At 48.3% G+C, this 26,890-nt stretch overlaps 1 protein-coding gene and 1 long non-coding RNA gene across 5 annotated transcripts in view; one reads left to right on the top strand and one right to left on the bottom strand.

The window, feature by feature from the left end:
* Positions 1–26,890, top strand: part of LOC129381376 (uncharacterized) — a 128,382-nt gene that overhangs the window by 3,333 nt on the left and 98,159 nt on the right. For 2 of the 4 annotated variants that reach the window (XR_008609568.1, XR_008609566.1), the window contains exon 1: positions 13,231–13,971. This is a non-coding gene — a long non-coding RNA (uncharacterized lncRNA). Of the gene's footprint in view, positions 1–10,723; positions 11,142–13,230; positions 13,972–26,890 lie in introns of those variants that run through there. The other 2 variants (XR_008609567.2, XR_011891261.1) reach the window with 2 other exon arrangements.
* LOC126517802 (uncharacterized) overlaps positions 7,579–26,890 on the bottom strand; it is a 28,578-nt gene continuing 9,266 nt past the window's right edge. The window contains exons 2-3 of the mRNA XM_050167597.2: positions 15,244–15,539; positions 7,579–9,603 (exon numbers count right to left, since the gene is read on the bottom strand). Of these exons, the coding sequence (XP_050023554.1) occupies positions 9,236–9,603; positions 15,244–15,502 (627 nt within the window). The 5' untranslated portion in view covers positions 15,503–15,539 and the 3' untranslated portion in view covers positions 7,579–9,235. The remainder of the gene's footprint in view (positions 9,604–15,243; positions 15,540–26,890) is intronic.

The raw sequence follows: 26,890 nt of genomic DNA, 5'->3' as shown, positions 1-26,890 counted from the left end.
AAACCTGGCCCTTACGCCATAAAACACCACACATCATCACCTAGACGGGCGTCTGGATTGATTGATGCAGCTTAAGGGTATATAGGGTGTCCCAGCTAACCTTAGCCATTATGTTGAAGGAAAAAAAGATTAAATACACGCTGTAAAAGATACTCTTAATATCTACAGTATTCGGTCATCAGACCCCTGTTGACCGCATACCGTTTCTTATAACTGTATCGTGCACCGTGCTTCTATACATCTTTTTTTCATTGAACAGCTTGTCTAATGCTAGCTGAGACACATGGTATAAATAGCTACATGGGAAGTCGAATTCTGCTTGGTGCAGTATTTGTTTCGACGCCAGCTTGGCCAGTAAGGAACTCCATGGACCATAGGAGATCTTAGGGTGTCTCGTTTTATATCGTTGCAATCACAGGACATTTAAAGTAATTCTGAGCTGTAGTCATATGAAACCTAGCAAATGGTGTAATATCACTTTTATGTATTTTGTTTTGTGAGTGCGTGTTTCAATTTCGCTTTTAACTAAGCGCGTACAGTCCGACTTCCGAGCTTCGCGCAACGCCACTAAATCAACGGGACGAACACGTGACGACTATACAGAGAGGCAGCATAAATAAAGTACCTGTGGCGCTATTGGACTGGTGGCTTTAGCGGTGTGCATGTAGGGCACCAGTCATGTTTCTAAACAGAGCATTGACTATTTACTGGAGTTTCAAAATGACGCCCTAAAAACAGGCGACAAACACGTATGACACGTGTTTTCTTACCTGTCTGTAGTAAGCGTCTTTGCCAATATGGATGTCTGGAAAATTATTACGAAGTTAATTTGAAACGACTTCCAAGTACAAACACGTTCTACCGTAAATGTTGCTTGATACATTTAACAAGTGAGAAGCCAGAAATTATTCGTTGCCTTGTTCGCTCGTTTCCGTATCTGCACGCTATATAGTACGGAGCGAAATGCGAAACAATGGTCACAACAAGCGATTTAAATATGGCTAGAGCTAAGTTTGGGGCTGGTTGGCTGCACATGTTGAATAATGGCAGCACGCTACTGTATGAGAGAGAAGTGGTTTTTTATGAAGAAGGGAACGGTTAACACTGTCGTCTGCAGCACTTGAGGGAGTACGGCTCAGTGCCAACTGAGAGGGGGAGAGTGGAGGGAAAGGATAGGAGAGGAAAAGGTTGTCGCCAAGGTGGGGGCAATGAATATAATGAATAGAATTTATTGATAGGAAAGACAGAGAGGTCGACCTGAGCTAGTGCGCTCTAGTCTGCTACTCTGCACTGGGGAAGAGGGAAGGGGAGTGAAAGTATTGGGATGGATGATGATGATAAGAGAAGTGGTGAGTGCTTATGTACATGACAGTTGCCTCGCTAGAGCCGCTCGTCGAGCTTGGCGTCCTGCAGGAACTTCAACAATACTTTTGTTGCACGCATTGAAATTGCAGTGTCAGGCCATGGGCCGAGGATAGCTTCCTCTGACAGTAGTTGTCTGCCAACGCTGGCTAGGAAACTATCTAACGTGGTGGCAGGTGGGGGCAAAGCAAACGGGTATAGGCTGGAGCTCAGTGGGGCCGGCCTGAGTGGGAGTCCTTGTCAACTGGTGACAGATCAGTCAAGGGCAGACAAGGGAGGACCGTAAGGTTTGGCAGACCTGTGGAGGGTGCGGTGAACCAATTGCTTAACGGGCGCTACAGCCTCGCCGAGAGCCCCGTCGAGTCGAAGAATTCGACGGCGCTGAGCAGTGCCGGAAGCTGGTTGCGGTGGGAGAGGAAAAGCAAGTCCTCCTTTATGGCAGCAGGCAGGCCCAGGTCGTGGAACTCCCGAAGGAGTAGGGCTCGATGTTGGAAGTATGCCGGGCAGACCAGGAGGAGGAGCTCCACTGTTTCAGGCTCACCCCACAGGAGCAGCAGTCCGTTGAAGCGGCGAGCCCAAGCCGATAGCGACATGCCTCTGTCCAGCAGCAGCCGACCCTCAGGCGCAGCAACAGCGAAGTCTCCCTGCAGGCAAGGCCACGCTGCGGCAGTGGCCAGGGCGTCAAGCCAGGAGATGTCGTCGCAGCTTGGGCCGTGTGAAGTCTCCAGTTGTCACTGCAAGGCCGACTGGGACCACGGAGTGGTGGGCACTGATCTTTGCAAGAGCATCAGCCTCCTCGTTGCCCGTGATCTCCACGTGGACCGAAAGCCAGGGCAGGGACGCTGAGCATCCTGCCTCTTGGAGGGCCGTTAGCCTGGTCGAGAGTAGAGCGACTCCGAGGCTGGCCCTTTCCGGTCTCTGCAGGCTGAGAAGAGCCGCCTTGGAGTCGCGGAAGATTGGTGCCGGGGTCCCGCTCTGGGCCCTCGTCACAGATGCCCCGGGGCGTCTGTGCTGCCCCTACGAGGAGGTCATAGGGAAAACGCCAGCAAGTGCAGTACAGTTATCCCCACCGCAAAGACCACCTGTTCACAAATCACCGCAGAACTACCGGGCGTCTCGCAGAGGCGCTGCCCAACCTGTGCCCTCCAGCAGACGGCAGCCTCTCTCTTCCACTAGAGGCACAGAGACCACCTCCACATCTTCGTCGACAGCTAGGTGGTACCAGACACAGACTCATCAACGGCAGCCTGCGTTAGCACCCGCTCTGCAGAAGAGCAAGCTGTGTCGCCTCCCGGCACACGCGAGCTCAAGAGCAGCGGAGGTAGCAGGCCTCCACCTAGCCGTAGGCCTACACGCTACTGTGAAGTCACACGCTCGGACACACACAAAGGACGAAGAGGACAGTGGACGAGCGAGAGCAACTGTTTATTTCGCACGGTCATTGTATATATGCGTGCGCTGGTATCAGCAAGTACAAACTCCTGTTTGTGTTCTTTTGTGAATGCTTTGTAATTTTTTGTTGACACGTGCCATGTTTTGACTCGCTGATATGTAACTTGATGGTTGTGTGAAATAAACAGTTCGCGCCTGTCGAATTTCGTCTTCGTCCTTTCCTGGTGTCCGAGTGCCTTGTTATATAGCAACCATTCTACTTAATCATGGTGCCTGTTCCTGAGTCTTCCTTGAGCAGCCCTGAATCACACACAAAATTGCGTTGTTGCGCGTCGTAAATAGTGTACTAGAATACGAACTCTAATCGTAGTCTTTGCTTTATTATACCCTCCAAGCGTCTCCAAGCGTGTTTAAACACCACTACACTCAAGTGGTGCCGTGAACGCCGATCTCAGAACCTACACACGGGGGCTGGTGTTGAAGTCACGAGCATGTTTAGGCCTTCTAGCAAGCTGCTCCAACTGAGCACTGCGGAAAAGTAGCATCAGTGATCATCTCAAGAAAATTAGTTGAAAATTCGAATAAAATACATGGTTTTATGTGGTTGATGACTGCAGCTTCCGAATTGTGTGCCTATTCTATGGCGCAAAAGCTAGCACCACGATAATGTCAATATAACCAACTCGAGAGGCAAAGCTCCCCCGTTGTTTCCATGCACTGGGATCGCGGTAACTGCGAAGGCGCAGCCATGTTGCTGCACTGGCAGGTGTTGATGACGAGATGCGATTCGAACTGAGACGCGCAATCATCGCGATCCCGAGCCTTGTGATATGGTAGCGCCATCTAGTTTAGGCGCCTTTACACGCACGCTTTGACGCATCGTAAATCTTACATATAAATTTTAGAAATAGCCATCGGATCTCTCTAAAAGATAGACAAAACGATTTTTACACATTGTCCATACCTACGTAGCACATGTAAATGCTTGCTTTTCCATCATATTTTGATTAGTTTTATAGCGTTCCGAAAATGAGAGGTAGCAGCATGACGGCGTCATTGTGGTTGCCAGTTTTTTCACCGAGCTTTTTCTCTAGAGAAAGTATATTAGCTCTTTGAGCACTCCCGTATTCGTAGTGGCGGCACCTATCCTGCCCCACATTTACGTCAATTTTTCGCTTATGAAGGCTCTGTGTTCCGTGAAAAAGAAAAACATGATGTGACGTGTTGGACATCTTGCAGCATAAGTCCACGACTTTACTTCAAGGCGCACTGCAGCACTTTTCTAACGTAGTAAGGAAACGTTTCCCATCTATCGTAGAGACTGCTGTGAACACGTGAAACACATGTTGCGCTGCATGCAGCAGGAAATTTCCAATCTGCTGTCAAACGAGAAAAAAATCGCTTGCCCTCGCTTCCGCACTGCCCTCAAGTAGCGTCATCGAAAGCAGCTGGCCCACCGAAGGTATCGGTCGATTTCGTGATCGCGAGAGCAATCTCAGTAATACATAATTGCTAATTTCGAATTCAAATAAAGGAAACGTATATGTCTGCGATCTCAGAAATAAATTTTAAAAGTCGTTTCCGCGTTGTGTTGCGCGTAGCTGCGTCGGCTTCGCGGGGGTCCTCCTACAGGTGACAGCGCGTAGTTGCGAGGTGCCGCTACGAGCCCTTTCGCTGCCACGACACTCAACTTTTTTCCGTGTCTTTACCTTCTTGGTTTATTGAAGTATTTTTATGCCGACTACGGATTGGGGCTCACACACACACACACCTTATACACACTTTTTTCTCACAACAGAAGACCCGCCAGCATGCGAGAAGTGCCAAGAACCGCTAACAGTGACTCACACGTTACTGACATCTACGCATGTTGAAAGACGCAGGCGAAAACTGTTGTACAATCTAATGAATTACACATACTTTTACACCCTGCCTTAGCTTTAGGAACCCGCCGTGGTTGCTTAGTGGCTATGGTGCTGGGCTGCTAAGCACGAGGTTGCGGGATCAAATCCCGGCCACGGCGGCCGCATTTCGATGGGGGTGAAATGCGAAAACACTAGTGTACTTAGATTCAGGTGGACGTTAAAGAACCCCACGCGGTCCAAATTTTCAGACCTCTTCACTACGGCGTGCCTCATAATCGGATTGTGGTTTTGGTGGGTAAAACCCTTCATTAAAAAAAAATTGTTTTAGGAGATGATGCACTAGTGCCATTACCTGAGCTGGTTAAATTTCTAGACGACACCGGCAATTTACACAAGCTAAAGATAAGCAGAGCTTTTGCTGTTCTTAAATTTGATCTTATGACACCTTGTGTTTGGCGCAGTATACACCCTGCCTTGGTCACTTTTGCGCCACTAAACCCCATTTACTTACTTACCTCTTGGCTTCTTCGCTGTGTAGCTTGCAGTATAGCGAAGACGGAAAGAGATAGAAAGCCGGGTACATCAGTGCTATAACTCCACTTACGGTTGAAGGATACGCAAAAAAATTTTTTTTGCGGCATGAGATTCTTAAAACGACGTCCTTCGATAGTGTGGCCATAGCATGATTAGTTACAAAAGTGTTTCAGGGCCTCTTTAATTGTTCGCCCTTGTTGACTGCATGTGTCTGTGCTAAACGCTGAGATAGTACCACGATCGCCAGGATATCCCGTGACAGTCCTCGTAAACTACGTGCTGGATTTCAAAAGATGTTAATTACTCTTCTTTTTTTTTACTACACGGTTTGCTATATCGCATATTATGGTTAAATAAATGTGTACAGCCCTTCATCGTGAAGGACTGCATTCTTCATTCTGCCTGCACACTGCGGCTCTGAACTGCGTACTTAATTTTGGGTGTTCTAATATTTCGTGTCCATTCCTTACCCTTCGCAATTAAAATTTATTTATTTATTTTATTTATTTATTTATTTGTGTTTAACGTAAGTTCATTTACCACGTGCCCGATGCTTAGTACAAGAGTGGTTCCGAACTCTTTCCGTCGTAATGCTGCCTCCGCAGCTAGGAATTTAACCATCGCTTTCTTTACGTTCAATTCTCGTTTTGAATAATTGCGCCACGATAGTTTATGTAGCATATGTTTTTTTTTTTGTGTGTGTGTATGCGCATCGCTTCGTGTCTGGAGCATCACAAATGACTTGGCTGTCGGTGAGACTGATTGACTGTTGCAGCCATATTCTGGCTGCCTTAATGCTGGAGAAAAATAATTGGGCTCATTGCGGCAGCATAAAAGATGCACCGATTCAATTCATTTGCAGAAGTCTAAGCTAGAACAGCTCACATACACACAACCATCGTAAGGCTCAGTGATGCGGCTTACACACGAGTGACCAAACCTTGTACAGTGACCGTATATAGTACGGCATTTCGCTCTAGAATCTGGCAAGTCGAATTCGCTCCTTATAATCTATTCGGCTACCAAGTTTTTTAGGGAGTTACATGCTATTTTCGCTGATACGAGCAAAAAAAAAAAAAAGCTTTTAGTTGTATTTCTTTTTCTCTTTTTCCTCTGATAAACTACTTGGCACTGGTGTTATATCCTTTTTACTTTACGAGCCATTATGCAGGATTGCACGAATTTGCCATTGCCCCGGTGCGATGCAGATATGACTACAAAACTCAGCGTTATTTCAGCGGGGCAGGTAGTCGCTCTTAGCGTGACCAGTGGTTACCGCCAAAAATTAGGATGCCAAGTAATAAACGCAATGATACCATTCACTTCCCGAGGTGAGTGTATCGCATTTACTGCATCAGTGCGTAACGTATCTGTTCAGTTTTCCAAGCCTTTGTTTTTGTATATAGTAAAATTAAGAGCGAAAAAAAAAAAAGACACGGACAAGACTGAACACAAGTGCTTAGGTTGTTCGGTATTGTCGGTGTCCTTTTTTGCGCTCTTTTAATTTTGCTATATACGGTGAACCAACTAGCCCATCAGCCAGCCTTGTTAAGTTAGATTTGTACTTAGCGAAAATTGTTCGTTCCTCAAGAATCTATTACTTTGTGTATCTTGAAGTTCTCATTAACATCTACCAGGACTTGTTGAACAGAAGCGACTAGAAGTGTGCGAATAGCATTTTTAGGGCCGAATCAAACGCGAATCGAATAGTGCCGGAAGTGAATCGGATCGAGTACTTTTCGAATAGTTCGCAAATAAAGAACAGCCGTTTTCATTATTAATACATACAACGATGTTCACACCATATTACCCAGAATGTTAGTAAGTGTGTGCCATTGCATTGCATACATATCAAGCGTTGTTTATTGAAATCGCAAACGGAGCATTAGGTGCAAATAATTTGTTTACGCACTCGGGACTATTTAAAAAAATGCGAATGTATGCAGTTTATAGCGAAAGTATGGCTCTTTGAATGACTTAGCGTGCTTCACACTATCACACTACGTGGTTTTGCGTGTTTTATGTCAAATATGGCTTCCTATAGATGAAATATATCGCGATTTCGTCCAATTTTATTTGTCATCGTGCACAAATTCACGATTTGAAATGTTCTAAAGCTATTCTAAAGAATATCCATTCTTTACGAATAGTGACCATGCGATTCGAAGCTCGAACCGAATAGCTATAGGACAATATTCGATTTGTTAATCGTAAGTTTCCAATATTCGCACACCCCTAGAAGCAACCTTAAATGTCTACCTAATGATGCTTTGTTAATGAACGCGGCCGTACACATATAAAGTGAGAGACGTGCTGACTACAATGACGAGCTGGAGGTGCTTGCCTGGCTGGCTACCTGGCATGCTAGCCGGGGTGTTAGTGTGATGGGTGGATCCTTAAACAAGATTTGACAGGCTTCTGTAAAGGCAGCTTTCTTCGTGAGTTTATTGACCTGTTTGAACAACTGATGCGGAACCAGATGAATGCTTTCGCAGAGTCCTTGGCACGATTTGATGAGATGATCTATGGCAGATTTACACACTTTTTTTTTTCTCTGATGTAGCACACTTTAGGAAGCAGTATCTCTGCACTGGGGGCCCTTGTGATGCTTCTTTACAGAAAGGGACAGGAGTCACATGATTTGCTTGTCACAGTGTCCTATAAATTATTGGCACTGCCTAGTAACCGTTGGATCGGCCGCGCACCAATCTGAGACAACGAAGAGTCGACTAGGCGTCCACATATTAAAAAAAAAAAACACATCAGCCATGGTCCTTGTGGGATAGAAAGACGAGCTTCCATCGGACGATCGACGAGCAACCTGAGGTGCCGCTCGTTGGTCGTACGCATGGTTTGTGAGACTAGGTGGTCACTTGTTATGTGCACTGAATAACGTTCCAAAACAACGACGGCGATCGCATCTCACGTTACTCGACAACAGTTGTCCGCTGTTGCCTTCGTTTCGTGCCCCGCGCGATGCACTGCACGTTCGTCAAAGCTGATTTCACCGCAAGGCATCGTGCACTTTCTTGCGCGTGAAGCCTTTCAAACATTTCCGTGGCAGGCACTACGGCGCTGATTCGACAAGTGGTTGCTTGCCGAGGCGACTGACACGGCTTGCATGAGTGAGACTCTTGTACTTCATTATACAGCTGCGGGGAAGAAAAAAAAGTACATATTTATGGTCTGACTGACAAAGCTGTATCGGCGGTCCTCGGCAACTCGGGCCTTGCAGGTGCGCGCGGTCTTCTCACGGTCACGTGTTGGATCCCACGTGCTCTGGCGTTCGAATCATCAGTACTGAACATGCTCGTTTAGATGTCCCAGCTTTAGTGAGAGTTTGTCTTCCTGGTCGGAGGTGTCGCATCTCGCGCTCGTCCAGGTGCTGAAACACGACGAACAACACACGCTCTTTCCTATCACACATTTGTCCTAAAGAGCATTTCCTAAGCACGCTGGTTCTCTTCAAGAGACTCTAAAAGCAGGTACACACTCGAGTAGCAACATCGCGCAGACTCGTCCACCTTAACCTAGCTGTCGAGCGCGGACGTTTCCATGATCTGGCAAGCAGGGTGACTTTTTTTTGGCACGAGGAGGTAATTTTGGCACGTCGCCGCCTGTTGTTACGTAAACGATAACTGCAGAATCTACTCGGCGTTTTCGTTAAGACACTTCAGCACGTGTCGTGGCCAACTCCTTAAACGAACACAACCTCCTAGCGCCGTCGCTTTGAGAACGAAAAAGTTTTGCAACGCCGCATCCTTCCGTACCATGACGTCGAAACTGGATGCACACTACTACAAGCAGAAACGTCATCCTGTCGTTCTTGCAGAGGGATAGGGTGTGGAGCCATTTCCGTTGCGTCACATCCGTCAGTGCCCTGACGTCAGAGTGCAGTACCCTATGAGAGCGGGAACATCTTACGAGCGTCTTGGCAGAGAGAGTGAGAGGGCACATCCGCCCGGCGTTGTGAATGACGCCATTGCAGCGTTTCCTACTCGAATTGAGACGTCGTACCGGTGTCGTCGCAGACGAGAGCTGACGACTTCCGTTGAGTCAGATCCGACCACGTCGTGACGTCATCACTGCGCGCACTCGGGGAACGGGAAGGTTCTTCGCGCGTCTTCGTACGAAGGCGGCGGCGTGGCGCCCGAGCCCTGCGTGAAGACGCCCTGCTGCGTCGCGGCCCATATGGTCCACGGGACCTTGACGACGTCATCGTACGACGGAGGCTGCGCGGGGCACGCGTCTGTGCCTTCGGTGTCTTGCTCGAACGCGCCGTTCTGGCGCGACGCGGCGCTGGCGTCTCGCTGCTGCTGTCTGCCAGCGGGGGAGTCCGGGTCCTCGGTGTCGCTCTTGCGCGTCACGTACGCGAAGCCCAGGAGCAGGACCAGCAGCGCGGTGACCACCAGAGCGACCAGTAGGAACGGGTTCACCGATTTCACGGCGTCTGCAAACGAAGGAAACGAAGTGAGAGAGAAGTGGGACACTGACATTTGGCGCAGAATGTGACAGACGACGACGCCGAACGAGAAGCACAAGCGCCAACTTTTTAACACACGCAAGAACAAGAACAGAACCGTGGGAGAAGCAAAACCAATCATATGAGGTACAGTCGTGTTCAGTATGAGCTGCTGCAAAGTGCCCGCGGTCGACGTGGCTTGCTGACTGCACGGCTGCGCCGACATACGAAACATTGGTTTAATTAATGCCAGTAATTGTAACGGTGTTTAGTTCTCAATTTTTTTTTTCGTGTCTCAGCGCCTCCGTGCAGTCTTGGGGACCCTTCGACCACGGGCGCGGCGTTGCAGCTCATGCAGAATGCGAGTGTACATATATGACATACAGTCGCATGTCGTACAACAGCATGTATGTACTTACAATGACAAAAATCAATCAGCTCTCCCTGGCTACCAGATTGAAACAAAAAATTTCCTTGACTAAAGAAAATGATAGCGAACGCACAAAAGATAAGCATCACTCGGAGCGTTTATATGAAACTCGACAGAAGCGGACTGAGTCGGCTTGGAAGTCGCCTATTGAGTTAATGTAAACGCTTGTCGGTCAGCCCGATTGCTTGAGATAGGTGGAGCCGGTCCAACCCGCTTGCAGAGTGCATGTGAACGCGGACGGGTTGGGTCGGCCAGCGCTGTCACTCGGGCTACTAAGGCGTCAGCGTTTTATGCGCCGGCAGCGGGAATAGCCTCAGGACACGGCAAAGAACTGCGGAGAGCAACCTTGTTCTAACGATAACAGGCGCGAAATATTGCCGTTGCAGATGGCCCGTCAGAAGCGATTTCACGCAAACGCGGTCGCGTCGGGTTCGAGTCGGCCCGATTTCCGACTCGACCCGCTCGCGTCGGGATCATGTAACCGTATACCCACTGACCACTGCGGCTGCTTCGACAGTGTTACTCGTGTAGCGGCTTCTCTCACGGAACAGCGTTATGCTCCGTCTTATGCTATGTCTGAAGACACCCGAAAATTGTCCATATCCTCGCCTTCCTCGACTACACCCCGGGGGGGGGGGGGGGGGGGACAGAAGAGCTAAGTGCCCCGGGTGGAGACGACCTAGCTACGCCACTGGCGGCAAGCCCTGCGGCCGACGAAGTTTCGTTTTTATCGAAACAGGCATTAAAGCCCCTCTGGGGGGCTTTATCAGGCATGGCATCGCTGGCGGTGCGAACGGTTCTACCGGGCCCTCGTAAAAAAGAAAAGAAAAATCGGCACCAGAGCTACGATGACGAGCCGCGTCATTCCGGCAGCGAAAGTGTCACGTGTTTGCCGAGCGAGCTTGGGCGGGCGCGGCCAACACCGAGCACGTGTTCGAGTGTTCCGTCACTGTGGGCCAACAGTCCTCCGGCGCCGGTAACTTCCCGCTCGTGGCTGCGGTCGTAGTTGGAGCGCGCACGTCCTGACGCGCAACGCGGGCTTGAGACCGCCTTGACGTCCGCCCTCGCGAAGCCGCCGCTCGTTCAGTCTCGATCGGTGAGTGTCTTGCGGTTACCAATTAGGGAAGACATTGAGTGGTGCGCCGCGTGCGCGTGGAAAATTATTTTGGACATCGAGGGCTTATGTCCACGAAGCCAAAACGCGTCGCTTTTGATATATACGCTTTGATTCGTCAAAGTTCTGTTCTGTTTCTGTTCCACGACGTAACGTCATATTGCCGAGAAACCTTCCAGAATACTTTGTCAATCCCAACTGATTCGGTGTGTGTGTGTGTGTGTGTGTGTGTGTGTGTGTGTGTGTGTGTGTGTGTGTGTGTGTGTGTGTGTGTGTGTGTGTGCGCGCGCGTGCGGTTGTGTGTGTGTGCGCGTGCGGTTGTGTGTGTGTGCGCGCGCGCGAATGTCCTTTCCAAGGTCTGAAATAAGGCTGAGCTAGTTCTTTTAACATTCCCTTGACCTGGAATGGTGTTCGGGTTTTACCTGGTTAAATGGTTAATGACTCCTAACGACGATAGTTTCGGCGCTGCTTCCACGCGTGCCAGTGTAATGCCATTTGGTGCGATGCTCGTGACAGCGGCCCGCTGAAACAAGCAATTATCTAGTGATAAATATAAGCGTTTGCATTTTGAAACGGTCCGAATAGAAATGACACCTCGTAAATCTAGCCCGCATGCTCGCATTCAGCCGGTTTCGTACACTACGTACCCGCAACGGTAGCTTAGTGACTAAGGCGTTTCGCTGCTGACCGAGAGTAGCGGGTTCGATCCTGGCCGCGGCGGTCGCATTCCTCTGGGGATGGGGGTAAAATGCAAGAACGCTTGTGTACATGCATATATTAAGGTGCACGTTAAAGCACCCTAGTTCGGGCTAAATTAATACGGACACCTTCGCCACGGCGTGTCTAACCCGATCGTGGTTCATACACGTGATACCACAGGACTTATTTGGCACCAAGTGTTATCGCCAATGTGGCTAACGCACTCCGGAGAACGCGCCTCGCATTTCTGTGGACGAGTGCGTACCTCCGTACCTCGTTGTACTCTCTCTCTCTCTCTCTCTCTATCGCACACACACACACACACACGCGCACGCGCACACGCACACGCACACGCACACGCACACACACACACACACACACACACACACACACACACACACACACACACACACACACACACACACACACACACGCAAGCAAGCACGCACGCACGCACGCTCTCCACTCCTGTATCCCCCATCCTCAAGTACAGGGTAGCGAACCGGGCCTGCGACCGGTAACCTCCCTGCCCTACTCCTGTTTCATCTCTTTTGAGCAGACGTCGTGCCATCGTCTCAAGTTTTGATGTCTTCATTTGGTCCGCGGTTTAAGAAATTAAATGCGCTGCTTAGTAAATTTCTCTAAAGCGTAACTTCCTAGTGAATATCGCCTACAGCAGACTGGGCAATGTGGGGCAAGCCGATGGGCTCGATTTTTTTATTTGTTTTTACAACCACGTAAAGCCGACAGAGAGTGAAGCATTGAGAGCGGTAAAACTCGCTTCACAGAAGATGTGGCCAAAGGGAAGGACGTGTCGCGTACCCTAGCAAACAGATTTACACCGTCAAGGGTGCTGAAAGGTGCAAACCGGTCTATAACTAACACCTCTAGATAGGTAAAAAACGTAAGGGTGCGAGTTATGGACAGAAAACGTCCTTGAGGCCGTCAATCTGTTTACAGTGTAGCGTTTTAGTCCAAGTCTGTGAATCGCCGTTTACACGCTCGCAGTGCTCAACCAACTCGCCCGACTAGTTGTGAAGATATGGAGCCGAAAGAAGCATCTATGGGAAATTAATTGTTCCAACTAAAATGCTGAAATAATGCGGTGAAGACAAATGAAATAGCACGAAATGACAACTTGTCTCTTGCGAAAAATTGTTTTCGCGCACTTTCGCTTCCCCGCTTTTCCGCGTTTTTTTTTCTTACTACATTCGAAATAAGTCATTCCCTCAGCGTGATTTCCTCGCTGGCTGTCGGCTTTATGTGACACCTTGGGTTGCGGATATGTCGCGGCGGCTATTCCCCGTGTCATTGTTCTTTTTGAACGCTTTTTTGAGCGTGGCCTAAATCAGAGGCCATTTCAAAAGCTGGAACGCGTCCGCCCGTCGACAAATCGGCGCCGACGGGTGAAAAAAAGCGTCGTCATCTATAGCCCCCCAAGTCGTCCTTAGACGCCCGTTTGCCGAGTCATGCCTGTCGCTCCTAGGCCAACTCACGCGATCGCACGCAGCCGTGCCCTGCGATAGCGCCTACAGATAAGATGCGCCTACCTGTTACGTCAGCACAAACTGAAAGGGGGAAGTACATTGAAACTGCCCCCAACGCGTTGTTTGCGCTGGACGCCTTCGTTACAACGGCTTAATTCGCGCTCCAAAACGAACACTGGGCACGACACTTCGCGCTAAAAAAAAAACGGGCACTGAGCCACCGCACGACGCACTTCCGTAACGTATAAAATATAACGCGTGACAGGTGGTTGTCGCTGCTCGCGTTTCAATTTTTCGCCGATAGAGTATACCATGCTGGAATCCGCGCGGTTGACGGAAGTTTTGCTCGAAGCGAAAGGCATCGTTGGCTGCGCCAGCGATCTCTTTCCGTGTCGTCGCAAATCGGCTCGGGGAAGCTACAATGGCGAGGAGAGTAGTTCCCGAGGGCATCACTTTGATGCTGTTCGCAGGGGCGAGATCGAGCGGCCAACGCAACGCAACGGCAACAACAATGGCTGTCCTGGGAGTGTTCGCCCGACCCTGCGGTCCTTCGCCGCCGTTAACTCTCCGCACGTGGCATGGGGACGTGGTCGGAGCGCAGGGCCTCTCGATTGCCTCGTCAAAATGTAAGTCGCCTTCTCTCCGCTGGAATGAGTAAAGAGCAAGGCGCAATAGACGAGAACTGAAGGAGAACGTAAGCGCAGTCCTCGTCTATTGCGCCTTGCTCTTTACGCATTCAAGCGTGAACCAACTAGCCCAAGCAAGAGTTTTACTTACTCTCCGCTGGCCGTTCATTACGACTCGAAGGGGGGAGTGCCTTGCTTTTACTATTAGTTAAGAAAGCTTTTTTTTTTTTTTGCGCGGCTATATTGGTTTGCGTGACGTGGGACATCGGGTGACGTGCCGGATGCAGAGCACGGTCACTTTGAAAAATACGTGTGGGAATTTTTTTAACTAATGACTTTCCAACACCGGAACAAAGAAAAAAGAAAGTCATTGTCCGCAAGAAGTCAAACGTATTTCTTCACGTACTGAATTTAATAACTCGGTTAAGGTTTTAAGCGCGGTAAGTCTTACGCAAAGCCTGTAATGGTGTTTTCAATACACCGGAGCGAGATTCACTTGTTGATAATTAAGCGAATCAATGACTAATTGTGTATTTACTGTGGCAATTAACCCTTTTTTATTAAAATGTCACTTCTGCACGAATTTTCTCTCCATGACCAGTAATAAAAGCGAACAAGCTTTAATTATCCCTGATGCGGAATGGTGTTTCCTAATGACGATATAGCTTGAAATGCTGTCGCACGTGCCAAAGTAATGTTACGATGGTGACGATGACAGCTTTCCTCTGAAATTAGAAATGATTGAGTGCTAATTAAAAATAGTTGCATAAAATATTCACCACGGTAATTTGCAATAGAATCCAGACAACACTTAAATCAACCAAGACGGGCTGACTTCAGGAAGGGGTCTGCTAGAAGGAAAACTATCCGTGTCGTCAATCAGGCAATCGAGAAATCTGCGGAGTACAACGAACCTCACTATATACGAATTTCATAGATAGAGGGAAAACACGGGGAAGGCGGGAGATGGAAACTCAAGACGATGAGCAAAACGAGAACAAGGTGAAAGCAAGAGCCAACGTTTCGACAAGTGGACTTCTTCAAGGCGACATGTGCTTTTTCTCGCCACAGTATATGTAGGTGGGGTCCTCTCATATTCTTTCATAGATAGAGAGGTTTGTAGACCTCTCCATGAAACTGTAGACCTTTGCACTCGACTGCGCATGCAGTCGTACCGCAAAGTGCACGAAGTTCGCAAAGAGTGCTAATCGGTTTAGAAAAAAGAAAAACCGGCACTGGCTGACACAGCAGGTAAAAAGAAAAAATACTTACGAGACAGCGTCATCTTGGTCGTGTTGGTGACCACGAACGGCGGAGGCTGTTCGATCTCGTACGAGCTCGTGACGTACTCGAGCAGCTGTATCACGAGCTGCGGCTCCTGCGACCCGTGCCGAACGTGCTCGCCGCGTTCGCTTCCCGTCGGCGACGGCTCGCCGACGGTCATGCATGTGGTCCCGTGCACGGACCACAGCAGCAGCGGCAGCAGGGACGACGCGATCGGGGAGCTGGTTGAGATGCTTGGCGCGCTCATGGCTTCCGCGTGCGTGTATTGTCACCCGAGGAGGATGCTGCAACGCAACAAAAGAACGAAAGACAAACGTATAAGTGGATTTGTGTTAATTAGGCGCGATTAGATGCTGCACTTCGCGGAAATGTATTCGCTAAACCGTCTTGGAATCTGCGAGTTGTCACGCTTCCGCGTTGCTTCCTTGTTCCGCCTTGTTAGAGCGAAACGATGCTTCATGCGTTTTACTATAGACGAACTATTACGCTTACCGTCACAACACACTGCATCCATCAGCGTTCCCTACAGTAAGACACTACAGGGAGTTCTGGTGCTAGTGTATATACGGGAACTGCAAGAGTGGTGGGCCAACCAGCAAGGTATTGATGATGAGCCGAACCCGGATTGCCTAAACGTCGTCCTTTCTGGATTCAACCGGCTTTGTGGCTTTGCAGACTGATCATTTTCGACAATGTCTCGCATTATGCATGCAACAGTTTGCACATTAAGCTTTAATTTTGGCGTCGTCGCAGCGCGTACGGGGAGACCTCCGCATTGCGTACCTGATGGAGACCTCAGCCCGACAGAATCTTCGTCTTAACCATTAATACATTTAACGATGACGGCGCTGAAGGAGCATTAAAACTGAAATACGCCAACCTAAGCAATCATAACTACTTGTCAGTGATAACGTGAATGGCCGGTATATACAGTTATCAGTCTGCATCCTGCGGGCGTTGCAATCAGCTGACGCATTTATTTCACAAGGAACAAGCAAAAGAAGAAACCTGCTATAGGGATTGCACATGCGGAAGCCACTCACTCACTCGCGCTTGCACGCACGTGACACCTTTGCTTATCGTCGCTTTCGTTCCCCACTTTATGTATTATTTTAACCTTCAGTCGCGAAGCACTCGAGATAACATGGACAGGTTATCGGGATAAGCGAGTCCTATGACACGTTACATATATATCGACGCATTGAGCATTTCTTTGAAAATACGTTGCGTGTAATCGGCCTTGAAAGCTGGCAGGCGCTTTGAAGAGCGCTTCGACGTAAAACTGCGAATATATTGTGCTGAAATATCGCTGTGAAGTGCGTGACTCGTGTATTTGTGTCCGACACATGGAGCGGCTGTAACCCGAATCGCGGTAACGGGACGATTGTGACACAAATATAGAACACTGGAACGCATTCGGTACATGCTTTGTGGTTAGGAACGATTTGGCCCCCTGCTCCACTTATCATACATCGCCGTCTTTCGAATCAAGTAATTTTATTTGACATTCATTGCAGCATCAGCATCCTAACGAATGCGAGGACAGGAACAAAAAGCTGCCATGTAGCAGCTTGACACGGTTCCTGCCGTGTTGGAAGGAACCGTGGGCATCATGGCGATGATTGCGGATGATTACACTAGGATAGTGGGGTCTGTTCTGACCGTTGTGAGATGCGACCACAGGGCACTTCAGGTTTTACGTACGCAAGCGGCTTTGGCGTACCCAAACGGATCTTTGCGTACCCAAAGCGTGACGCACTGCTTTGAGTTCTTTTGTACAACTCCGTCGGCAGAAACAGACACCGCTCTCCTGGCGTAATATTCTGCAATCATCCAACACTCCAGGCTGGGCAGGAGTGGGCGTTGTTGGTATAGGTATACACGCATGAAAGAACGCGCATGGGCAATGCCATGTCTCCGTACCAGGCGCTTGCTTTTTCTTGCTTTCGTCAGAGGGCGCAAGAATGCAGTTTCCTATACGCGCTCGCAGATCACGTATTTGTCCCCACCAGTACATGCGCCGGGCCACTCATCATCGGCAGAACTGATAACTTCAAAAATGGCTCATGTTGGCCAGGTGGGAAAGATAATTCCCTCCCCTATATGGGAGGGATGCTGTACTCGCGGTGGAAGCAGAAAACATCGAGACAACAGAATGTGCACATTCTGTTGCACATTCAGAATGTGCGCATTTCACCATGGTGAAAGCGACATGCCGGTGGAATTTGACGAAGACATTCATGTTGACCATTGTTGCGTGAACGTTTCGAAAATATATCCGAGCTGGCTTGGAGCTGAGCGCTGCCTTGGACAGTCGGCAGTATAGTGCAGCGCTGTAAGCCGCCATCGGCGCAAACTCAAACGAGAACAAGTCGAAAACGACCGGAAAGCGTTAGTTTCACGTTTGCCAGCATTTGTAACGGCGGCTGCCAGAAATTCAGGCTCCAAGACTTACCCGCCAACCTGGAAAAATTGGAAGCGGAGAAACTGAAGAAAAAAAAAAAAAAAAACACGAGAAGTTTATTTGCAGCCGATCCGCCCACCTTCAAGTCGAAATATGCAGTAGATGATTTCCTGCTCAACTACCATACTGTTCACCCAAGCTTCGGACTGTGCGGCCAAGTATCGGGGAATTTAAACTGTTCCCTGCAGATTTCGTGCTCCAAAAACTTCTGCTGACAGCTCTACGTACTGGAATACAACACGCGTAGAAACCACGACGTCGCACTACTATAGTATAATTACGCATACTAGTTAGTAACTTTCTAGGGCAGATTAGCAGCGCAAGCAAACGAGGACTCAGAATACACACCAGCCCTGTCTTTTGCTCGCGCTTTTAATTTGTCACCATTTTATACCAAGTGTTCTTAACAGATATTTACGGTTGCCGTTTCGATATACGCGTATAATGACAGAACGCATTGCCTTTCAAGAGCACCTCGCTTCTTTTGACAGGCACGCTTTGCATGTCAAATAGTACGTATAGTTTCTTTCGTTCCTTTATTTCTTTCTTTGCCCAGAAAAGGATGAAGGGGGGCGTTTCTTGTTCTTATCGCGCTGAAATCGTTACAGTGCGTGATCCTTGAGTCAGATCATTTTCCCTTTGAGCAAAGCTTCAAGTTTCGCGGGCGGAAAGCTACCTTGTCCTATTTTTGCTGTCGGGAAGAAATTTCGATAAGAGTTAGAATGCTTCTCCTCACTCGTCACACTTCCGCCAGAGCTCCTCTTTCTTAGCTCTCCTCAGCTGCGCGCGGAAGACAGCCGCGGCGTTATCTGAACGGATTACACCGCCGACTTGAATTCCCATATCTTTCACGGTCCAGAGATATACGAAAAGGGTTAGGAGTTATTTCGCACTTACGCTGGGTTTCGTACACATGAGTTGTTTGGAATCGTATAGACAGGAAATAGATAGATAGATGGATGGATAGATAGACGATTTATTTATTTATTTATTTATTTATTTATTTATTTATTTATTTATTTATTTATTTATTTATTTATTTTCGTTTGGCTACACTGCATAGGGGAAACGCCACCCTGCACGCTGAGTCAGTACTATAAGCGCTGAAGTTCCGCCATACATGTTTCGGGCTAGGGGAGCTCTTGATCCGCTAGTAGCCGCGGATCGTCATTACTACAGGTATAACTGGCTATTTGCACTTCTTCAAGGCAAGCTTCAGGACAGCGAGATGACTCGAAGATGCAACTCACCTATAGACAGCTTTGGCGATACCGACTCCTGAGCTCTTCTCATGCCCGTCGCACAAATTTGAGTGCCTAGTCCTGCCACCTCTTACATGCGTAATTACATGTATTATTTTTTAAGCAGTTCCCGTTCAGGCTGTCCCCGCTATTTGCGAGCTAGCGAACGCACCTGCAGCAAAGTGCGGCCTATTGCAGCTGCTGCTTCTGCCGCCGACACGTATCCAGTGACACGTCGTAGTACACTATTCCCAAGCACGCCGTGAGCTATAGTATACGCACGCCTGCAGCGTAGTTCTGGTGACGTCACCGGCCGCCCTCGAAATGCACGTGGACCTTTGCTCGACCTTCCCCCCTCTGGCCTCACTGCAGCGTCACCTGCAGGGTTTCCCAACATCTGTTCTTGTCTGACCCGATTCCGTCCTTTTTTTTGTTTCGTTTGTTCACTTTCGTAGGGATAACGTCATTTACTCCGCGTGCTGCAGCGTACGTGGAACTGAAAAGTGCCTAGAAAATGTATCTGCGTGTGTGTCATGCAACAGCTAGACCGTCACGACAGGTGGAAACGCGTCGGTATTACTGACACGACTTCCCGTAGTCCTGACGACAGAGGCTGTGCATCGAGCGCTTGTACGCAAGTCGAGACAGGCGAAATGTGTTCGAGCTGATCCGCTGGGAGCAATTGTTGCGTAGTTACACTTCAGATGCAGCTGCGACGGATATTGAAACGTGTACTACGCATGGCGGGTGGCAATTAAAAAAGTGATGCAATAGAGCTGCGCTATAGATCAGCGGGGCAACTGCATTGCAGTACAAGATGCAATAAATTGTCAATTGCGGCAAGTTGATCGCAGAACGAACCGACTCGAGGTACAACTGCCTGGAGAAGGACCACGAGAGCTCACACAAAAATTTATTCCACAGTACCGTCCATGTACGGCCTGCACTATCAATACGTGAACGAGGACGCGACAGCTCGTGACGCCAGCAAACCACGAGCCATTGTCTCGTGCAGCTCACTGTTCCAACAATAACATAAAAGCAATAGAATGCTGGCAACTGCTTTATGCGTATGTAAATGTAAATTAACACAAATGTAAATATGCATTAGTCCTACTTAACTGTGTTTCGGGGAGCTCGCGTACTACTTGAAGTGTGTTCACTCTTCGCTTAATCGGGCAGCGTGCCCAAACGCAAGGTACATGCTACGAGAATTCTAAACAAAAACAAAAAATTCCTTTGTATTTGGAACAGCCGGTTTCTCCAGCAAAATTATCTGGCACAAATCATTTGATTAAAGTCTATGATATCTCGTTCGACCCTGAGTTCTCGAAGCTTTCTCCGTAGCATTTTCTCTTGAAATTCTTACAAGAGCGCGAGAGTTTCCTGTGTACAACAGTTCCTCTTCATGAGAGAAGTATCGAGCGCGCATTGCGAACATGCTGCGCTTTTTACTATGTCATTAAAGAGGCTCCCTGCTTATGCGTTGTCTCCTAAGAGACGTTAACAATATCCACTGGCTATTTCCGCAGTTCTTGCAGTGACAAGCACTACCAGTCAAGTTAAACGGTTCAATTAAACAAAGCTGAACTTACGTAATTCTTTGTGCACTATCTTCTTCCTCGACGGCGTCACCGTAATCGTCACTATCATTACGATCAGCCTAATTAATCCCACCGCAGGGGCAAGGTACTTGGTTAGTTATCCCTGACCACCAATCGCTCCCGGACTGCATCAGCTGATTGTAGTCTATGGTAGAAATGTTCTAACCTCCTCACTTTATATCTAATTTACCGCCGCCCTCGACTGCGTTTATCTACCTTTCGGTACCAGTTCTTTACGTTTATCTAATCAATCACTGGTTATCGCTTCCACGACACCTAATCTCCCCTGGAATACCAGCCGCCCGCGTTCGCTCGCTAATTCACACTGCAGTCTTCATATCTGCTGACGTTAGAGCTATCGTTGTTTTCATTGCACACGCATAATTAGGATGGTTCGAACAAAAATTAGAATGATTTGGTAGGGAACCTTGTCCATTTCGCCCTCTATTAGAAGTATATATGCTAAAAAAGAGGCAAAACCGACAACGTGGACCTGCAGTGATTCTTTTCTGTGCCTATCGCCGTACTCTAATTCACTGTTGATGTTTTACTTTCGTTTTCGAAGTCTGTCATCTTTTTTTTTCTTGTCGCTTTCTCTTTTTTCTGCATTCCATTTCTATGGGCGTTTCCTCTCCTTCCTGAAGAGTAGGCAGGCGTTGTGCCCCTTGCGGTGGCAGTTGTCTGCGCGCGCTTCGCTTTCACTTGAAGCAAAGCTCTCTTAGCGAAGCTTCTCGGAATTTTCTGATCGTGGTTGCTCCTTCAGGGTTGCAGCAACCGGCGGGTTTAATCTGGTGATTTAGGCCGTCAATTGCTCCGCCCGAGCGTCTCTCACAATATCACTGCGGTGTTTTCACCACATGTCCACCAAGCCAGTCTCTCTGAAGAATGCGATAAGACGTGGAGTTTCTTTGCGAGCTATAACTGATCCTTCGAGAAACGCAAGGTGTCGCAGGCACGCAGGCGGAAGGCCCCCCCCCCCCTTTCTTTTCTTTTTTTTTTTTTTTGCAGATTCCCGGGTACGATTTCGGGTATTTCGGTATTATGGGTACGACCACAGAAAGTGTTCAATGTCTCCTGTCTCGTTGCATGCCTTACTGTTACAAGGATTGATACGCCCCGTCTTAAATTGTCTTGGTTACGTAGGGCATACGAGATGGAACCGAAAGCTGTCCAAAGTGATTTGGAATGTCCGATTTTTTACTTGATTATACTTTGGAGCCTTAACTTTGGGAGGATGGTGGAGCGCTGCGTATGCAAGAGCATCAGCTTTTTTGTTGCCACTAATGTCAATGTGGGAGGGAATCCACTGAAACTTTGCTGTGAATCCGTTGTTGACGAGTTCTTTTACGAGGGCTAGTGATTTGCGCGGGAACTTGATGGACGGCAGGCCACGGTTGAGCTGTTGCAACGCGGCTTTTGAGTCCGTGAGCAGAACCACATTCTCTGGAGGCAGCCTTGAATTTGCGCAGATCAGCAGCTATTGCCACGCATCCCACAACTGTCGACGAGGCTATGCAGTCCAGACGTCCAGGCCAATGTATTTCTCAGAGAGGGAATATAGAATGCAGCAGCACAGCCGTCTTCGCTACTTTGACAAAACGATTTGTGTACACTCGTCGGTGATTGGGATAAGTCGTGTTCAAATGTTTCACGACTAGTGACTTGGCTTCTGCAAATGGAATGTAGCTCCTTGACTGCAGTCGTGGTACACTTTAAGTTGCATGTGATATCTTCAAACGTCCAGGGCGGATCTGCCTTTTCCTTCTTCCTCGAGCTGCGCAATCCTAAGGCGCGAAGTGTCTTGAGTACGACGTAAAGATGTGAGCGCGGCCTGTTACCTATATGTCTTAAGAGGACTTTTTCCGCCGAAGACTAACTCAGACGTGGTAGCTGGGTGGTGGTGGTGGTGGTGGTGATGATGATGATACTCCTTCCGACCCTAAGGAATTGGCCTAGAATTGGGCACCTGAACGTTTACATACTATTTGAAAAAAACTACAAGTAATGTGCAATTGAGCAATCAAAACAGATAAATTAATAATTTTCCTAAAAAGAACGATTGTCGAACCAAACTTCCTCGATTAACTTCACGAAAGCTGATGTTTCACGTACATTCCAATACTTGCGTTGCGTCTGCATAATTTATTCCTCTTTTTTTCTACTTTCTCTCTTTCTTTTTTCGTTTGGCTGAAGCAATTTTTGCATGCAATACTTCATATATGTTTCCAAACCAAATACTATTACCCGCAATCACTGGGGATGGGCACGCCATCCTGAACTGCGCTTACGCGTGAGTAGATTTCTGAATTGAGCGCCACGTGAAAAGGAAATTAAAAGCTCCCCATGGAGGCGCGTGCTTCGCAAGCGCTGACCTCTCGCGACTACGAAACCTGCGCGCGCCGGCGAGTGAGCGTTGGCTAGCGGCCAAGTCTTGAAACCTTGACAAGGTCGACAGGGTGAAAGTGCGCGTTCGCAAATAGGTAATTACTTGTCGCCAGCCTGTCGCGAGAGTGACATCAACGCAAGCGTTTCGACCGGCGAAGCGTGAACGGAAAGTCCGTATTGCCGGGGGTGCTTCGGCTTTGTCCAGTTCTTGTGATTTCGTGACTTTTGCCGGCAATATAATGGCGGCGCGAAAGCGTTCGCGTCAGTGATGAAAAGTGCGGATCCAACGGACGTGCGGGGGTCTACGTGAATCCGATGTGGTTAAATAAATGTAATGCAACTCCCGGCGATGCGTGCAATCGTGTTTGCTCTCATACTTTATGCAACGTGTAGTCTTGTGCAATGGTTCTGTTCATGCACCACGAAGGTCGCGGCTTCGATAACCGTTGTGGTACCTTTGCACATGCATGTGAATAAAATTAGGGCTTCTATAGCTATCGTGGCACAGTGGCATATGCCCAATGTGGAGGATTAGCCAAGAACGGGCACACATTCGCCACAATACCAAATGGCTAAATCGCAGAAAAGCAAGTCAGTCAAAGAAGCTTCTGAATATAACGCGCTATTTCATTAAGTGCCCGGTGCGCTTTACAGATACGACTGAACCAGCAAATTAAGTGTGATAAATGCGGAGCCTATAGCACGCCACCAATTCACGCGCTGAGGCAGAATCGAAGGCCCGCCAAGTCATACACCGCGGTAGCCCACTATCTACGTTTACATGAATACAGAAAAGGTCGGGTCGAGTTGACTTGTCGGGTCAAAGTTCGGTCGTCGGGTTTGAGCAAACGCTGGCGGGTCGGGCCGAGCGGGCGTCGAGGGGAGTTTGGCCAACCTGCTTTCACGGAGTCTATTCGACTCTCCCAATCCGCTTGAAAAGATGCGCGTAAACGCAGTCGGGTCGTGCTCGACCCGACCGCGACAAGCTCGACTTCTGACACGACCCAATCGCGATGAGTTCATCTAGACGAAGCTAACGTATTTACCGTTTTGCCGTTGGACACGACGCGGCGGGTTTGATTCCCATTGCCTTGCCCACATACCGGCCGACAGGGGAAGGGTGACGCGTTGGAACGGCAAACCGTCGAAGTGTTGAGACATCAATTCTCGGTAAGAGGATGGAGTGTCATCATTAGCCAACAAAAACATCCCTACATCGCGCTTGGTGCCTTGGTGTGTGCAATAGAAACGATTAATGAGTCGAGTGACCGAGCCATTTGCATGTACTATGCGTCCACGTGCCCGATTACACAAGAGCGCCGCTTGTGCAAGGTTAGGTCACTACGTGATTCGATATGGTTTTAGGGTGAGAAAGCCAGACCGGAGACTGTCGAGCGTCCGCGAATTCTACGATGGGCGCGTTATCGCTTCCGCATTCGTTTTATCGACGCCTTTATCTATCCGTGAGTATGAACAGAACAGTTTAGACAATGCAGTGAGATGCACGTTGACCTTGTAATGACGTCGGCGACTTGCTACATGATGAGCGCATTATTGCATCAGCTTTTTCTTCTCCCCCCCCCCCTTTTTTTTTTTATGGCACCCGTGGAAATTGTACACTTTCGACTATGTAGCAAGACACACATTCACCTTGCAATCACGACAGGGAGTCGCGATGCGGTGACATTGACCCGCCTTACACGGAACCGCTAGACCTCGAGCGCATTCTCTAACGTGCGAGGGGACACGTGACCATCCGGAAGGCGGCCGTGCCAATAAGGAAAAAAGATAAAGTGGTGCGGTGAATTCGATAATCGACGTGATTCCGAGACGATGTTGCCTCACAACTCATCTCGTTTCGCCACACTTATATCGCCGAAAGGGAAACCCTTGAGTCGCGCATTAAAGCTGACAGGAGTTTGCGCCACGCCGCTCGGGTGACGTACGACGGCCTGTAGTACAGTAATTACCCCATCGCGTGCTCGCGTAGTAAGCCTCCGCGAAACTGGTACTCGGTTAACCTCATGTACTAGTAGTTCCGCCACGGTTTCTTTTTTGTTTGTAAAAATCCGACGCCGCTACGACGTAGTGTCGAGATTTCTGCATCTTTCTTGTCGTCGCATTTATACTGGCGATAGCAGACTCTATCTCCGAAATTCGGGAAAGGTACCGTATTTTCCGGTTCATAATCCGCTCCTGGTATATATAGCTCTTAGGGGTTGATTTCCTCTGCACGTAAGACTCCTTTCCGCGCATAAACAGCGAAACAGCTCGACGTAACATCACTTCAACGAACTGTTGGTGTCACCGAAGAACTGCTGATCATCTAAGCGTGCGACATGCTCGTGAGCGATTCTATTTTTTTTTTTTTTTTTGCGGTCGTTTCTTGGAGCGGCCTATAGTGTATACCTGTTAAAAGCAAGCTTCGTTCGATCGAACTGTTGAGGCAAAAACAAAAGACGCCCGAATCCCGTCACCGCGCTGCATCAAGATCAATCGCACAGCGAAATAAGCTTCGCAATGATCTTCACTCTGGCTAATAATAGCCTGCTAGTAGACTTGTAATACTTAGTCTTGCTAATATTATTAGCGTTCTCATACGCAGGCTAATAGCCGCTAATACTCTGCTAATAGTTATGACGATTTTAGTCACTGGTTCCTGGCGCACTGGGCGGAAACAGTGTAAAAAAAAAAAGCGGCAATTTGAACCAAGAGTTTCCTTTTATAAGACGACAGACCGAAGAATGCGGTCATCACAATGCATCTTATCGCATTTCTTTTTTGAAGGTTGATTGGATATTCGAAATTTCGAGCACGGATAGAATGATCTTTGCTATTCGACTCGTATTCAATTTAACACTTCCTTAGTTCGAAGTGGTCGAATTCTGTTCAAATGTTAAGAAGGCGAGGGTCTTTGCAGTTGATAGTGAGAAATGCCGAAACAATCGGAGGCTTTGTCGAATGATTCGGATGCAGAAGAACTGCGGTTTTCGCGCATGCGTGTCAGTCTAGAGCGAATGTCTGGAGGTCACTTCTGAACAATAGTTTCCAGTCGTTAAGTAAGCATGCCTCGTATTACCTGGGCAGCGTACATACCTGTTTCGATTTGGGCGACGCAATTATTTTTTTTCCAATCTCCCCATGTTTGGATTCGTTTAAAACGACGTGCGAGGCTGTGTAGTATTGCACTTAGCTCCTTCAACGAGAATTACATACGGTGACGCGCTGTTCCATTGTTTCATTGCTGTCTTTCACAACGTATCTTTCGTGTCCATATATAGTACAGCTCATTAACCATCGGCAAAGTGTTATTACATATAGGTTTTACGCACCATACAGCGACTGTTTTTTAGGCCCCTTTACAGCCACGTAACGCCTACCTCTCGTAAATGATACCTCCACTGCAAACTCATTAACACCGGCCTGGCGCTCTTTGGCCATTTTGGCCCTTGCGCAAAAAAAAAAAAAAAAAAAAAAACGACATTAGATCATCATCATTCATTGCTGTCATCACGACGCACCAAGGACAATCACACCTCCTGTGTTTCTCATTCGCAAGCTTCTCAGTTGACCTGACATCAAGTTAACCGTATAGCAGACGTATCGGATAACGCAAATGAGCTTTTTGTTGCAAAATGCATCCCATGAAATATCCACGTTTCACTTGAAGCTGAAAATATTCGATAGTCAACTGGATATATGAAGGTACGTTTTGCTCGGGTATTCGTATTCAGTTCGATGCGAAAATATAGATATTAGAACACTCTTTCCCTTTCATTCTGTTTCGTTAGGTCGTCTTTCTGGAATGTTCGTATTCGATTCGAACACCCTTCCTCTTTTCTTTCCTTCTTTCCTTTCACTGGGCTCGCCTACGTGCTTCGTTCTTTCGTGCCCGGAAACCGGCCAGCTAGTTCCTTTCACCTTCAACTGGTGTATGGTGC

This window comes from Dermacentor andersoni, chromosome 11 (genome assembly GCF_023375885.2).
Source record: "Dermacentor andersoni chromosome 11, qqDerAnde1_hic_scaffold, whole genome shotgun sequence".
NCBI lineage: Eukaryota > Metazoa > Arthropoda > Arachnida > Ixodida > Ixodidae > Dermacentor > Dermacentor andersoni.
The sequence above is the reverse complement of the archived record's forward strand: the minus strand, read 5'-3'. Positions and strand labels throughout refer to the sequence as shown.